The following is a 17,263-nucleotide window of genomic DNA, read 5'->3' on the forward strand; positions in this document are numbered from 1 at the left end:
GTGGCACCAAATAATGACACTAATTCCAGCTTCCTCCTGTCCACGTTTAAACGTTAGCGTAAAACCTGTGGATCGGTTCTCTAGCCAATGCCATACCTGAAAATAGTGACAAGAACTGTCTGCTGACGTGGATATCTAACAGATTTCTGTCAGTTGGAGGTTTCTGTCACAACAGACATTTTCTCTCACTGACTTCAATTATTTTCCTGTCATAAATCGCACACAATGAGAAAACCCTGAAATCTACGTGACCAAGGATCGGTAGTCTACGCGCCCACCTATTCCCGCCCTTCTGCCGTGACGTCACATCGCACTACCTCTCCACGCGCTGAGTGAGATCTGCAGCGAAGCGCCCGACCACTCCCATTGGCCGCTTTGTCTATAGCGTGAGCTCTGCTCACCTTAGCGACGTGTTACCATTGGCTAAAAAAAAGCAGTAGGCGGGACTCAGGAACTTGCGCGCTGCGAAACGGTTCCTCCTCAGGAATTGTAACCGCGCCCCCTTTGGGTGACGGGCGCTGGTTGCTCAGCAACCACAGCCGCCTTCTGCTGCTGAGGCAGAGCTTTAGCTCCGCCCCAATTCACTTCTCGTCCATCCTATGATACGGTGTATTGACGATTGGCAGAGCGGTCGGACGGATCCATCCCAGAGAGGGGTGTGCGGTTATACTGGAGTGGCAGTGGGCAGGAGAGCTGGTGATGCTGTAAGAGCATACTCCCCCCCCCCCTCCACGTAAGAAGACTCGCTGCATCCAGGTGTGAGCTGTCACACTGCACCGCATATGCCCCAGTGTGCAGTCTTCTCCTAGGCTGGATCCTGGGCTCTCACCAGACACACATTCATCTGTTTACATAATATTCAGAATTACTTGAGGATATTTAAAGAATTTACATATTTTATTTATATCTATTATTTTTTTTTATTTTTATTTTTTTGGTTTGAGAAGACTGTTATTCGTCAGTTATCTCGGGTATACCTAGAAGATGTGGACCTTCCTTGGGGTGGCCACCTTTACCTACGTGTATAAGAAGTGCGATGAGTTCCTGAGCGTCCCCCGGCTGGAGGTGCTGCTCACTGTGTTGGGGTGCTGCACTATAGGCCTTGTGCTGTCTTTGCTGCGATACCGGGGGCGAACTGGGTCCCAAAAACAGGGCAGTCCCGGGATTATCTCCAGGATGTTCAACTTCAGTGGGGCGAGAGATGTGGGAAAAGCGGGTGTAAATGGGGTGAGACAGGTAAGTACCACAGATACAAGATGTACACCATGTGGCTGTATGTTTTGTATTATGTGTATGTGTGCGTATTGAATGTAGACATGTATAGATCGTATCATATGTAGATTATATGTAGTAGGTATGAATGTACAGCCCTTTGTAGGATTCCGCTATTCGTTTATAGGATAGCTGTCTATTTTTGTATAGTGGCTCCTTTGTACCGGCTGCTTGTTCTATTATAATGTGCGCTGTTTTCTATTATGAGAAAAAAAAAGACATGTATAGATCAATATGTTATAAATTACCGTACACATTATCTATCTATCTATCTATCTATCTATCTCCTATCTATCTCATATCTATCTATCTCCTATCTATCTATCTATCTCATATCTATCTATTATCTATCTATCTCATATCTATCTATTATCTATCTATCTCATATCTATCTATCTCTCATATCTATCTATCTCATATCTATCTATCTATCTATCTATCTCATATCTATCTAGTTTCACACTAGGGCTCGTCAGATTCGGCAGGCTGTTCAGGCAGGAAAGCTTCCAACAATGCCGGATACAGAGAGATCCAGCCGGCTGGTCCCTGCCTAAACAGCTGAATATGACAACTGCTAGTGTGAAACTAGCCGAACTCATATCTATCTATCTAATATCTATCTATCTATTGTATATCTCTCTATATCTATCTATCTATCTATCTATCTTTGTATACAACTCTTTTTGCACAGGGCTATGCACTGTCTGGCACAGGTTTCCATTTGGTATGCCGCCTATAGACGCTCATGTTTAAAAGAGAAAAAAAAAAGAATACAATGCGGTTTACGGTTATTTACTGTACAAAACTGAGATTAATATCTGTATGTAGATGTATGTCGCCAGTGTCCGGATGTGAGCGCCGGTCGTCCGCAAGTGTCAGTGAGGCTAAAGCGAATTATGTTCTTATGGTGGAGATTATTCTAGAAATCAGAAATCACTGGAGATTACTGCATCGAGCTGAGAGCTTCTAGCATCATGTTGTGTGTCTATCTATATTTCCATCTAATTTATCTATCTATCTCATATTTGTCTTTTATCTATTGATCTATATATCTCATTTCTATCTATCTAATCTATCTTCTAGTGAGAAAAATTCCACGGCACCTCCAAGGCGTAAAATAGTATCAAACTTTATTCACCAGACCCGCGGGTGCCGTGGAATTTTCTCGCTTATTATCTGAAGGGGGATCACCTTCACAGCCGCGGGCACTCCGCCTGTACCTGATATACAGCTGTGCTGCCCAATCTCTATATTTAATCTATCTTCTAGCTATCTATCTCATATCAGTCTATCTATCTATCTCTTTATCTCCTATCTATCTATCTATCTATCTATCTATCTTCTATCTATCTATCTATCTATCTATCTATCTAATATCTATCTATCTAATATCTACCTATCTATCTATCTATCTATCTATCTATCTATCTATCTATCTCATATCTATCTATCTATCTCCTATATCTATCTATCTATCTCATATACAATTCCAAAAAGTTAGATTGGCACATTCAAACTATCTGAAATAGCGCACAGGTGCACACCACAACCACTAACATGCAAAAGCAAACAAACACTATGGGGGTCATTTATTAAAACTCATTTTTTCACGCCAGCGCTGATGGTGAAAGATGCGCCTAATTTATTATGAGGCATGCGCATTGTCATGAATTAGGCGCACTTTCGGTAGTCTTTGGTCTGGCATAGTTTTTCACCGACTTTTACTCTTTCTTGGAGTAAAATTAATACATTTGCTGGGGTTCCACCACTCCCTCAACGCTCCTTTTGTGTCAAACGTGGCATAGAAATGCTCATGTGACAAATATTGTCACACAGGTGTTTGAAAGGTTGCAAAAAGTGGTGTAAAACTGTAAGTGACTCACTATATACGTAGCAGCGCACTGATCCATGCACAAAGACATTGGAAACATGGGTCAATCGGACTTGCACCATTGCTATTGCAGCAAGTCTCTTTGGAGGTGGTGCAGATGATGAGAGTGGTAGTGGCCCTGAGGAGATGTTTTGTCACAGTGTACTACCTCAGGCCGTTGCTCCCTGGGGTTTGGTCCAGTGACAAGATGATATCAAGGAATTGGGCAGATGTAGAACAACAAACATTTTTCTTTACTGAGTGCATAGGATGAGTTACAGCTGTCATCTATCTGTTCTAGGTGCAATGTCTATCCTCAGATGATGAGGTATGGTGGCAGGCAAGATAGCCTGATTCCCCTTCACTAATCTGGCACCTGTAGCTATAGGTGTCCACTTGTTGAATGCAGGCTCTTGAGTGTGCCTGTCCTGAATATGGTGATGGGTGTCTTAACTTGTTATCCCTCACCTGCAGCAGAGTCTATATTGCTGTATTGCTGATCAGTCTGCTGTCTTTGTACGCTGTAGCTTGCAGTTCTTCTGGTGGCCTGGGCTCCTGCAGTCTCCTTGGAGAAGTGCTCCTCACAGACAAACTGCTTTCGTAGACCCAGGGCCCTTGGATTGGGAGCAGATGGACAACCTCCCTCACTCTGGAACTCTTGAACTTCCTCTCCTGACAGGAAGTAGGACCAGCCCACTCTCACCAAGAGGGGAGAATGCCAACGATACCTTATCATTGCTGAAGCACAGGGCAGATACATAACATAACATTAATACTAAATGTAACAAGCAATTTTCAGATACCCCCAGGTCTGGGGTGCTGAGCTATACTTACTATTCATGAAAAAGGGAAGCTCTTTGCGGACATTTTTGATCAAAATTATGTTGGGCCCATCTACCAACGACAAGGTGACTTCTGCAGATGGGACCCTACACTATCAGACTCTCCTCTCCTGGGGCTAAATAAGCCTACAAAATTCTGGGCGGTGTAGGACCCAGCTATATCATACTCTGCGTAAAAGCCCTGGGCAGATGGACTAGAGTGCGCGGTCTAAAGGAGGCAGTCAACTCCCCCAGACATACAGTGTAAAAAGGTTCAAAACCAGGTACGTTGAGAAGAGAGGGGGCCGCCGCTAGGAATAGCGATATATCAAAAAATTCCAGAAAACCCTTTAAACTATCAGTCTGGGCCCCACCGGCGCAGCACATGGTGTTACATCACAGAGAGACGTTGTTGTGTCAGGTGCATAGTGTAACTGCGCAGGCGCAGGCCTGGGGGGGGGGGGGAGGCAGCAGCAGATGCTACATCATTGGTAATATATGTCACATTTAGTGTCAGTTTAGACATGGTTTTTCGCTTTTGACAGTTGCCATGCCCCTAAAATTTTGGGAACATTCTTGAGAAATGCAGTTAGTATGATATCTATCACACACGCCTTTTCCTTGTATTTATACCGTGACATCATGACAGAAATCCCCAAAAAAGGCGTGTGCGCGTAATGTCTTATTATGGGCTGGGCGCAATTAAGAGATAATAAGTATCACATTAATTACGGTACATTTCTCCATATGTTTCCATATATTTTAGTGGCAAAAGCTAAAACCATGTGCAGCCTTGCAGTCCTATGTAACATCCCAGATAAGTCAGGGATAACTCTCTGAGTACAGATAATGTAGTAGATGTCACCTGCAGTCCTATGTAACACCACAGATAACAGTGATAGCTCTCTGAGCATCCCAGATAAGTCAGGGATAACTCTCTGAGTACAGATAATGTAGTAGATGTCACCTGCAGTCCTATGTAACACCACAGATAACAGTGATAGCTATCTGAGTACAGATCAAGTAGTAGATGTCACCTGCAGTCCTATGTAACTCCACAGATAACAGTGATAGCTCTCTGAGTACAGATCATGTAGTAGAGATCACCTGTGGTAGATGCCGCCCACAGTGCTACGTAACACTGTGGTGTTACATAGGACTGCAGGTGACATCTACTACATTATCTGTACTCAGTTATCACTATTATCTGTTGTGTTACATAGGTCTGCAGGTAAGGGTAGTTTCACACTGACGTTATGCACTGCCGGATGCTAGCTGACACCCGCCGGCCCTATTCACTATAATGGGGACCAGCGTAGAACCAGCCACAACCTGGCAAACATGCTGAGAATCGGCTGGTTGAAAACGGCTGCGTTTCGGATCTGCATAACACTAGTGTGAAACCGGCCTAAGGCTAGTTTCACACTAGTGGTAAGGAGATCCAGCAGGCAGTTTCGTCAGAGAAGAGCCTGCCGGAGATCTCTGGATCTGTCTTTGCTGGACGCTACCTGAATACCGACCCCATTAACTATTGTGGGGACCGGCGGAGATCCGGCCAAAACTCAGGCAAACATGCATTTTTTGTTCAGGCGATTCTTGGCATATTTGCAAGGCTGCGGCCAGATCTCTGCTGGTCTCTATTATCCTATTATAGTTAATGGAGGTAGCATTCAGGTAGTGTTACATAGGACTGCAGGTAACCACTCCATATCTACAAGCATTGTAATTCCCATGATGCCACTTTCTGCAGAGCGTTTCACTCGGTGTATATTCATGTTTATGCTAGTGAGAATGGACGAGGGGGGGGGGGGATAATTACTTCTAGTCCCTCATAATTCATCAGTTCTTACCATCTCCCTTGTGCCTGAAAAGTTGTGTTAAAAAGTCGCACTTTCTGTACCGGTCCTGATATCCCCTGCGCTGCTGGAGGGCATGCCTAGAATAGACACAGGCCTCCTGATAAATTAGTCTCATCTTCCTGCAGTCCATGCACCTAAACAGAAATCTACGACGTCTCTGAGCTGCTGGTGTAAACGAAGATACATTTGCTAGAACTGCTTAGCCCCTCCCCTTTCTGCCATTGCCACGCCCCCTTTAGGGAGAGTGGCGAGGGTGGAGTAAAATTGTTAAATGCGACAATTTTAAAAAAGTTGCATTTGCATCTTTTTAATGCCGATTTTCAAGCACAAGGGAGATGATAAATGTCCCTCTATGTGTTTGCAACTTTTTCAAAAAATTTCCGTAAAGGGGACGTGGGAAGGGGGCACGACCAATCCCCCCAACAAATGTATTTTCATTTACACCAGCTTTCTGGCGCAAATGAATCCAGAAATCTACAGCAGCTCTGAGCTGTCGTAGATTTCTGTTTAGGGACACGGACTGCATGTGCCTCGTCATAAATTAGGCGCATCCTCCGGCGGTGCAGAAAGCACTGGTCTTGACATATCCCCCCCTTAGTTTCCTTATTTGGTACTGCAAACTTCAAGGCTCTGACAACCAGCAAAGGTAACATCTGGATGCAGTCCATTTCAGACCATACATTTCTGACAACTATTCCTGCCGACACCAGACACGTCTACGTGTGTTTTTAGTGGAAAGAGGGGAGTAAGTGGCTACCTCTGTGTCCCCTGAAAAGGGTTAGATTTTGAAATCCAACATGCCAGCCTCCCCTGTTGCCCCGACATCTAGGCCCTCGGGATATCCCTATAAACATTAGATTTTTTGCCAGTCCTACCATAATCACAGATTATTGAGACGTTAAAGGGGAATAAAGAAAATTAAAATACCTAAATATTACTTTATTATATATATATATATTCCCAAATATCCTTCATTAGTTATAATGGCTCATTTTGTCTGGGGAGCAATCATTAGGAGAACGAAAATGGCTGCCGTCCTATTAGTACACACACAACCTGTCCTAATCACATAGCAGGACACAGCCACTTCCCCACCTCCTCTGTGTCCTTCATGTCTCCTCATGAACTCCGTTCCTACAGAGATTCAGCTGAAGATCATATTAAACTGTATTCAGAACCATAATCCCTGACAAGCAGAGCAGAGAGGAGGATGAGGCAGCTCTTTAGCTCAGTGTTGGGAAGTAAATAGTCCGTCTGTGTGATTAGGACAGGTTTTGTGTGTACGAATAGGATGGCGGCCATTTTAGTTCTCCTAATTATTGCTCCTGAGACAAAACGAGCCATTATAACTAATGAAAGGTATTTGGGAATTAATTTATAATAAAGTAATATTTACTTATTTTCATTTTCTTAATTCCTGGAGAACCCCTTTAATGTGTGTGGCCAGCTCGAGATGCAATATTGATTGATGTAGTGTTGTGCGTACCTCAACCCATGATGCATGGTGTAAACCGTCATATAACTGTAGCCTTGAGGCTTACCAGAGCAATATGACATGTCCAGGATAGGACGCATCTACACTACAGCTCCTGTCCATAAAGAGGATCGTCTTGGTGCCTTATAGATCCCATTTTGGGTCTGTCCAGGTTCCTTCAAAGTTTCCATCCATATTATGGCAGGAATATCTCTGCGCGATGCAGCACATTACTAATGCATTGACCTGCGTGATTGTGACTTGTAGGTGTCCAGTGTAAGAATTGTTCCCTGACTGTGGAATATTTGGTCATATTATATTATAGATATGCATGAGGGGTCGATTACTGTTCTCAATGATCTATGTCTCTTTTTTTTTTTTCAGCGGAAAGCCCAGAACCACCTGTCGTCCTTCACTGACAGTAATGGCGCCACTGTTTCTTCTACCAGCGCTGGAGATGGTCCCGATGTCATCATCGTGGGGTCTGGTGTCCTCGGCTCAGCTTTTGCTACAGTTTTGTCGAGAGATGGGAGGAGGGTGGCTGTCATCGAAAGAGATCTAAAGGAGCCAGACCGTATCGTTGGAGAATTGCTGCAACCTGGAGGGTACCAAGCCCTGAAGGATCTGGGACTTGGTGGTGAGCGATGACACTAGAAGCCTGGCATCATTGAGGCTTTAAGTACTCACGAACAGAAAAACATGTCTGAGATATGAGAAACCATAAGAGAATTATACATGTCATATACATAATAACTGTGTATATTAACATAAGGAATGTGACAGTATAAAAATACATAGTGTTACATAAAATCACCATTTGTTATCATCCAGGAGGGTGGAGGGATAATGACAGTCAGCAATCAAACGCCCAAATAGGGAAATTCTGAATTATGTAAATTCCTGTCATCAATTATTCAACGTGTGCAGGGATCAGAAAAGAGGCTTCACTAGTGCAGGCTCGAAGCAGGTACAGCGGCAGCCATATTGCTTACTGGCATGGCTTGCCTAATACAGTCCTGATCAAAAGTTTAAGACCACTTGAAAAATGGCAAAAAATCTTATTTTACATTGTTGGATCTTAACAAGGTTCCAAGTAGAGCTTCAACATGCAACAAGAAGAAATCAGAGTGAGACAAAACATTTTTTGAGCATTCAATTAATTGAAAATAACGATTAAAGTGAAACAGGCTGTTTTTCAGCTGATCCAAATGTTAGGACCACATGCCTTTAAAAGGCCAAATCTGTGCAAAGATGTGGATTCATTGTCATTTTCAGGTAGTCACACGTTGTGATGGCAAAGGCAAAAAAACTCTCCCTTTTTGAACGTGGTCGGGTTGAACTGCATAAGCAGGGTCTTTCACAGCGCGCCATCGCTGCTGAGGTGGGACGCAGTAAGACAGGAATTTCTTCAATGATCCTGAGGATTATGGAACAAAAAAGTCAAGTGGAATACCCCAAAAAATTTCATCAGCACGGATGGATCCAATTGGCTGTCCGTCAAGACACTGGACGATCCTCGACCCAAATTAAGGCCCTTACTGGTGCTGACTGCAGCCCCATAACCATCAGACGGCATCTGAGACTGATGGGCTTCAAAAACAAAAAACGTCTTCAAAGACCTCGTCTCCTTGAACGCCACAGAACTGCTTGTTTGGACTTTGCAAGAGATCACCAAACATGGGACATTCAAAGGTGGAAGAAAGTTTTATTCTCTGATGAGAATTTTTTTTAACCTTGTTTGTCCTGATGGTTTCCAACATTACTGGCATGACAAGCAGATCCCACCTGAGATGTTTTCTACGTGCCACAGTGGAGGGGGCGCCATAATGGTCTGGGGTGCTTTTTCCTTCAGTGGAACAATGGAGCTTCAGGAAGTGCAGGGGCGTCAAACGGCCGCTGGCTATGTCCAGATGTTGCAGAGAGCATTCCTCATGACTGAGGGCCCTCGTCTGTGTGGTAACGACTGGGTTTTTCAACAGGACAACGCTACAGTACACAATGCCCGCAGGACAAGGGACTTCTTCCAGGAGAATAACATCACTCTTTTGGCCCATCCTGCGTGTTCCCCTGATCTAAATCCAATTGAGAACCTTTGGGGATGGATGGCAAGGGAAGTTTACAAAAATGGACAACAGTTCCAGACAGTAGATGGCCTTCGTGCGGCCGTCTTCACCACTTGGAGAAATGTTCCCACTCACCTCATGGAAGCGCTTGCATCAAGCATGCCGAAACGAATTTTTGAAGTGATAAATAATAACGACGGAGCTACTCATTACTGAGTTCATGTTTGGAAGTTGGATTTCTGTTTTGGGGGGCCTTAGGGTATTTTTGAATGTGTGGTCCTAAACTTTGGATCAGCTGAAAAACAGCCTGTTTCAGTTTAATCGTTATTTTCAATTAATTGAATGCTCCAAAAAATGTTCTGTCTCACTCTCCATTTCTTCTTGTTGCATGTTGAAGCTCTACTTGGAACCTTGTTAAGATCCAGCCATGCTAAATATGATTTTTTGCTATTTTTCAAGTGGTCTTAAACTTTTGATCAGGACTGTATATTATGCAGTTTTCTGGTAAATCCTGATAATTTACTTGTCAGCACTTTACTGATACCTTTTAATAAATGTACAGATCCATGTAAAGGACTGTGGGATTACTGATCTAGGTGTGGGATTACTGACTGGCATTATCCCCCACCCTCCGAGTTGAATACATAATTCATGATTTTATGTGACACTATGTATTTTTATATTGTCACTGTATAAACAGTTATTATGCATAGGACACTACATTTTTAATTATCTCATCAGTAATTATATCTCATTATACATCTCATTATACATATATATATATATATGTATAAACGGTATGCCATTGTCAGAATCACATGGCTTGATAAGCGTCACAAAACTTTTGGTGAGAAATCATGTAACACTGCCCATAAATACAGGCAGGGCATGAATCCTGGGCAGATGGCTGGTCTCGTCGGCCTTGGGGATACAATGATGAGTCCGGGAAAACTACTGTTTGGGGGAAGTTGGAGCAGATACAGGACCCACTGTGACTCTGTTGCCCAGTCACCTACAACGCCAGTTCCCAGTAGGATGCAGACAGGCCACGATGTAATATGAGGAGGGCAGAGAATGCACAGGTGCCAAGTGCAAGTGAACACCCACTCACAAGCCTGTCATCCACTAGGGGGTGGCTGCTGGGTATTTGAATTACCCACAGATGAGGCTTCTATAAGGTGCCAGCCTCAGGGTTACGTGTAGTGGACCATGCTGGATAACAGCCTATTGGTTCGTGCAGTGATTCATGCTCTTATGGTGGTCTCTTTCCAGATGCGGTGGAAGGTCTGGACGCCCATGTGGTTCATGGATATATTGTTCATGATATAGACAGTAAAGCAGAAGTGGAGATCCCGTACCCTATGAATGAGGAGAAGCAGCTGCACTGCGGCAGAGCCTTCCATCATGGTCGTTTTATCATGGGGCTCCGTAAGATGGCCATGGCAGAACCCACGTATGTGAACCAAATATTAAGCTTCGGTTTAATTTCCTGAGGATTTAAAGGGAACCTGTCATGTGGATATTTGATTATAATCTAACTAATTATATACAATCATTAACCTACTAAAAAGTACCTTAGATGTAGTCACTTACTGGTGGGACAGATGGTTACCTCATAATATACACACAAAGATGCCGCAAGCTAATTCGAGTCCAGCGTATATTTAATTCAGAGCTATAGCCGCTCCCCTGCCCACCTGCTGCTGAGTCATATGGAAACTAACTGTCATTCAGCAGCTGGTGGGCGGGGAGAGTCAGGAGCTCATGAATATTCATGACTCATCATTATCAGCTGGAGTTTTTCAATACAAGATGTAGGCAGATTGACTGGGTCAATTAAAGAAAGTGACCCAGCATTTTGCTAAGAGAATCAGTCACTTATTTATGTTACCCTTAGTTAGGACACCATAAAACTGGTGACAGGTTCCCTTTAAGGCAGATTTCTTGATATGTGTCTCAACCTGGGTGGGATGTTGTATCTGTTCAGATTCTGACCCGTGAAGCTTGTCAGTATACTAACTGCCGAGGATTGCGCCACTTATCTGGAGCGAAGTCTCCATCAAGTGCTGTTTCCCTTTAATTGGCCTGTGTAAATCTGCTGCTCGTCAAGAGCATCTTTCATCCAAAAGTCCTTGTCTGTTGGCCACAAATTACAGAAAAAAACTATAAAACTGTATGGGAACAAACAATCGCAGTGGCGATCATTCATCCCTGTACTGAGGAGATGATTGCTCCATCTAAATGCACCAGAACCAGTGGGCATTGATCAAAAATGAACATTCCTCATTCCTGATCACTGCCGACTCTATTGACCTGTTTGAAAGGGTCCTAAGTGCCTGTAAGTACGATTTTTGGAGATCTGTAGGTGAGGAGTTTTTATATTAGATCACAGATGGCTGTATGTTGATCAGGGGTTTTTGGAGATCAGGAGTTGAGGTTTAAAGGGGTTATCCCATTTCAGAAACATCCCCCCATGTGCCGGGCACCCCACAGGTAATATACTTACCCCGCTTCCTGCGCCGCTCCTGTTCCCCGCACCGCCGCTGCTGCTTTTTGATGCACACCAATGAAAAAATCTGGTGTCGGGGAGAGCAGCCAATGGCAGGCAGGGACGGGGACGAGCCTCCCTAGCATCACAGGTGACACTATGGAGGCTCGTCCCAGTCCCCGCCTCCCATTGGATGCTCTCCCCGACACCGGATGTTTTCATCGGTGTGCAGGGAGAAGCAGCAGCAGTGGTGAGGGGACCAGGAGCGGCGATGGGAGCGGGGTAGGTATATTACCTGTGGGGGCCCTGCACATGGGGGGGATGTTTCTGAAATCAGATAACCCCTTTAAGAATTTGGCGTATCTTACTCCTTTTTTCTTAAAGAGGTATTCTCATCTCAGACACTGATGGCATATTGCTAGGAGATGTCATTAAAGGGGTTGGCCCATCTCAGACATTGGTGGCATATAGATTGGATATGCCACCAATATCAGATAAGTGCAAGTCCCACCTCTGGGACCCACACCTATCTCTAGAATGGAGCCCGCAAAGTGAACGAGAGCTGCTCTCCATTCATTTTTATGGGACTTCTAAAAATATCCAGTTCTATAGAAGTGAATGGTGCGGTGACTGCGCATGTGCGGTCTGCTCTCCTTCACTTTGTGGCTCCGTTCTAAAGATAGGGGTGGGCCCCAAAAGTGGAACCTGCACCTATCAGACATTGGTGGCATATCTTACTGATATGCCATCAATGTCTGAAATCGGCCAACCCTTTTAATGTCAGATAGATGGGCATCGCATGTCTGGGACCTGTTCCTATCTCCTGAACGGGACCGAAGTGAACAGAGAGCAGCCACGCACGGAGAGGTGGCCACGCGTGTGCTGTGTGCTCTTCAGTCAACACCAGGGGACTTCCGAAAATAGCTGAGTGTGCTCACTGCTATATTTGGAATAGTGAATGTAGAACACACCGCGCATGCGTGCCCACCTCTCCATTCACCACTATGGGACTGCGGGATATAACCGAGCCAATAGTTAGGCTATTTTCCTAGCTATATGCCATCAAGCTCTGAGATGGAAATACCTCTTTAATATTGGCTTATAAAATGCCAGTCTTAATAAATCCGTCATCCGTATTTTTTGAGGACCGCAATATACATACGGTCTTGTGAAAGTACCCTTAAGCCGCATTCAGATCTAGCAAGTGTCACGTCCTGCACTCGCAGCGCAGCACCCGTCCTGAACTTCCAGCACTGCCGGGGGGGACATATCATTATATTAATTTATGATGCTATGTAACCCTTACAGTTCTAGGAATGTATTGGATAACACTGACAGCATTATGTCAATGTTATCCAATACATTGCAGACTTCTAAGGGTTACATAGCATCATAAATCAATATAATGCTATTTGACCCCGGCAGTGCTGGGAGTCCAGGACGGGTGCTGCGTTGCGAGTCCAGGGCGTGACGCTCGTTTGTATGAAAGCGGCCTTAGTCTGCTGTTCTTTATATAAGTCATATGCACATGTATACAGATTGGACCCCTTCCTCCCCCGTAGGCCTCCAAAACACATGAGCTTCCAATTCACAAAGTTTAACAATTCTTAGAAAATAGTTTAACATAACATGTGAAACATACCGCACCTTTGAATGGGTGCTGATTGCAGGGTGCTAGGGGATGTGAGCTCTTCCCTCCATATCGCATGCTCCCTCGTAGACAGGACCCTATTCCTTGGTGGCCACATTCAGGAGAACTGTTGCTTCTTTTGCAGCACGCAGTACATTGAGGGCACCGTCCAGAAGTTAATTGAAGAAAATGACACCGTTCTAGGAGTCCAGTACAAGGACAAGGAAACTGGGGATGTGAAGGTAGGAAGGGGGGGGGGGGGGTATAAAGGGTTAAATAAAAGAGAACATTACCTGTCTGTCTACAGTAGCAAGAAAATTAAGCAAACCCTTTGTAAATGTACTCTGTTCTCTAACTCACAATTGTAGACAAACACAATCTAACTAAGCTAATTGCACACAAGCAAGTTGTACCATTCATGTCCTTTATTGAACACACTGAATACAAATCCACAGTACAGGGAGAAAAAGAAAGTGAACCCTTGAACTAAATAGTCTGTTTGTCCCCATTAGAAGCAATTACCTCAATCAAATGTGTCCTGTAGCTGCAAATACGACTTGCAGAACGGCGATGAGGAATTTTGGACCATTCCTCCCTGCAGCTGTGCTTCACTTCCTCGCTATTTCTGCGTTGCCTTGAGTGCACAGCCCTCTTCATGTCATACCACAGCATCCTGGTTGTTCATTCCAACACACACATTTTCTTCTCTTCTTTTCCAGCCATTGTATAGGAGATTTACTTGTGTGATTTGGGTCACTGTCTTCTTGTGTCACCCAATGGCTCTTCAGCTTGAAGTCATGGATGACTGTTCTTACATTCTCTTGCAACATGTTTTTATACACCTTAGTATGAACTGTTTCCTCAATAAAATGCGTCCAAGACTTGAGGTAGCAAAGCAGCCCTAAACCATGATGCTCCCTCCACCAGCCCCAAACCATGATGTTTCCTCCATCAGCCTTAAACTATGATGTTTCCTCCACCAGCCCCAAACCATGATGCTCCCTGCACAAGCCCCAAATGATGATGCTCCCTCCACAAGCCCCAAACCATGATGTTTCCTCCATCAGCCTTAAACTATCATGTTTCCTCCACCAGCCCCAAACCATGATGCTCCCTCCACCAGCCTTAAACTATGATGTTTCCTCCACCAGCCCCAAACCATGATGTTTCCTCCATCAGCCTTAAACTATGATGTTTCCTCCACCAGCCCCAAACCATGATGTTTTCTCCATCAGCCTTAAACTATGATGTTTCCTCCACCAGCCCCAAACCATGATGTTTCCTCCATCAGCCTTAAACTATGACGTTTCCTCCACCAGCTCCAAACCATGATGTTTTCTCTATCAGACTTAAACTATGATGTTTCCTCCACCAGCCCCAAACCATGATGTTTCCTCCATCAGCCTTAAACTATGATGCTCCCTCCCAGTTCCGAAGCATTATCCTCCCCCCACAGCCCAAAACCATGATGCTCCCTCCACCAACCCACCTTTCATCTCTTTGAGGACCGCTCATTGTGCTCTTGGAGTGATCCTGACAGGACACATATCCCTATAGAGAGTAGCAACACTTCTGAATTTAGTAATTTGTCTAACCATGGGTTTATACGCACCCATCTCTGCAGTGCTTTTGTAATCTTTTCAAAGCACCTGTGAAAACCACACTTCTCATCTCCTTAAAGCCTCATTCACACGTCAGTGATTTCCATCAGTGATTGTGAGCCAAAACCAGGACTGAAGCCTCCATAGACCTAAGGTATAAGAGAAAGATCTTTACCTGTTCTGTGTTTAGAGCCGCATCTGGTATTGGCTCGAAAACACTGATGGAAATCACTGACCAAACACTGACGTGTGAACGAGGCATAAAGAGCATCTGTCAGCAGATTTGTACCTATGACACTGGCTGACCTGTTACATGTGCGCTCGGCAGGTGAAGGCATCTGTGTTGGTCCCATGTTCAAATGCAAATGAGCCTCTAGGAGCAACAGGGGTGTTACTTACTCCTTGAGGCTCTGCTCTCTCTGCAACTGGCACAATCTTTGCACTTTGATTGACAAGGCCAGGTAGTAAAAAAGTGATTACACCTGGCCCTGACTTTTAAAGTCCTGTGTTGCGCTGTGTGTTTCAGTATCCAGCACAAGCGCAGTGCAGGAATGATGCTCGGCAGCAGTTCCCTTCTGTTCTGCGAGCCTCTTTCCTGCGCTGCGCCCTGTCATTTAAAGTGCAGAGGGTGCAGCACTTGCTGAGAGAGCAGAGGATGTCTACTCAATGAGCTAAATAAAAGGCATGAACGGTACAAGTGAACACATTAGTAATCAGTGCAGAAATACAGGTACTTCCAAAGGGTTCAATTACATTTTTGCAGAAGTCTATCTATCTGTCTGTCTGTCTATCTGTCTGTCTATCTGTCTGTCTATCTGTCTGTCTATCTGCCTGTCTATCTGTCTGTCTATCTGTCTGTCTATCTGTCTGTCTATCTGTCTGTCTATCTGTCTGTCTATCTGCCTGTCTGCCTACTATCTATCTATCTTCACTAGTGGTTGTCAGTTTGGAGGTGTTTAATAGAACATAGTTGTGTTCTGTTACTCGCAGTAAGACCAGCACATTAATGGTTATTATATCATTTGCAGGAACTCCGTGCACCTCTTACAGTCGTCGCTGATGGACTTTTCTCCAAGTTTAGGAAAGATCTGATTACTGGAAATGTCAAAGTGTCGTCTCATTTTGTGGGCTGCATTTTAAAGGTAAGTGCCCTAGTTCGGAGGGAAATCCAGTTCTGCTGACTGATTCTAGTTGCACTGTGTAAGAGATATGGGGGATCTTGGACACTTTACAATCTTTAGGCCGTCATTAATGGGGTTGTCTCACTTCAGCAAGTGGCATTTATCATGTAGTCAAGGCTCTTACTAATGTGTTGTGATTCTCCATATTGCCTCCTTTGCTGGCTGGATTTATTTTTCCATCACATTATACACTGCTCATATCCAGGGGTAAGACCACCCTGCAATCCAGCAGCCCTGACCTCTCTGGTGGCCGGCACCCGTGTGCACATAGGCACACATGCGCAGCAGGTCCCCTCCCGGCCTTTTCATATCTGCGCTGCAGCGGTGGTTGTAGCCCCTGGAAACGCCAGGGGTAGATTATAGTATGGCCAAAAAGGGCAACTAATCTAGGGCTTACATCTTGGTGCCATCTGTGGTTTATTGGCTTATAGTGGGTATATAAATATGGCAGTGTGTTTTGCACTATAGTAGTAAATACTGGCATCTATTACCTTTCTTAAAGGGGTTGTCTGAGTTAAAATAAAACTTCTAAACAGCAGGTAAGGTATAAGTGATAACGCAAGTTATACTTGCTGGTTCAAACCCCATCCACTCCAGCGCCATTGCTCCGATCTTCCCCGTCATGGCTGCAGCCATGATACCATCTTATATCATTATACGGCTGAGGCCAGTGATTGGCTGCAGCAGTCACATGTGTTTTATGGGCACGTCACTGCTCAGCTGGAGGACCAGAGTTGGCAGCACTGGAACAGAGGGGGTTTGAGCTTACAATTATAGTGTGTTATTATTTTAACTGAGACAACCATTGTAGGGAGGGAGGGGCGCCCATTGTACAGACTGTGGACCAGAATTTATTGGGCAGATTTTGGTCATGTGGGCTGTACAGAGCGCTTTCTCTTTCCATTGGGTTCTCCCTCTTGTAGATACCCTTTTTTTAACGTCATGGTGCTGGGCTTTAATCTGGAGCCCTGGCAGGAGCAGGTTAGTTCCCCAGCTGTCAGAGA

General features: G+C 44.6%; 1 protein-coding gene across 1 annotated transcript in view; it reads left to right on the top strand.

Annotated features, from left to right (window-relative positions):
* Nucleotides 1-620: 620 nt before the first annotated feature.
* The window catches only part of SQLE (squalene epoxidase), a 32,783-nt gene continuing 16,140 nt past the window's right edge, over nucleotides 621-17,263 (top strand). Inside the window, 5 exon segments of the mRNA XM_044293223.1 lie at nucleotides 621-1,236; nucleotides 7,681-7,933; nucleotides 10,632-10,812; nucleotides 13,623-13,719; nucleotides 16,107-16,220. Coding sequence (XP_044149158.1) covers nucleotides 985-1,236; nucleotides 7,681-7,933; nucleotides 10,632-10,812; nucleotides 13,623-13,719; nucleotides 16,107-16,220 — 897 coding nt within the window. The 5' untranslated portion in view covers nucleotides 621-984.

This window comes from Bufo gargarizans, chromosome 5 (assembly GCF_014858855.1).
Source record: "Bufo gargarizans isolate SCDJY-AF-19 chromosome 5, ASM1485885v1, whole genome shotgun sequence".
In the NCBI taxonomy this organism is placed as follows: Eukaryota; Metazoa; Chordata; class Amphibia; order Anura; family Bufonidae; genus Bufo; species Bufo gargarizans.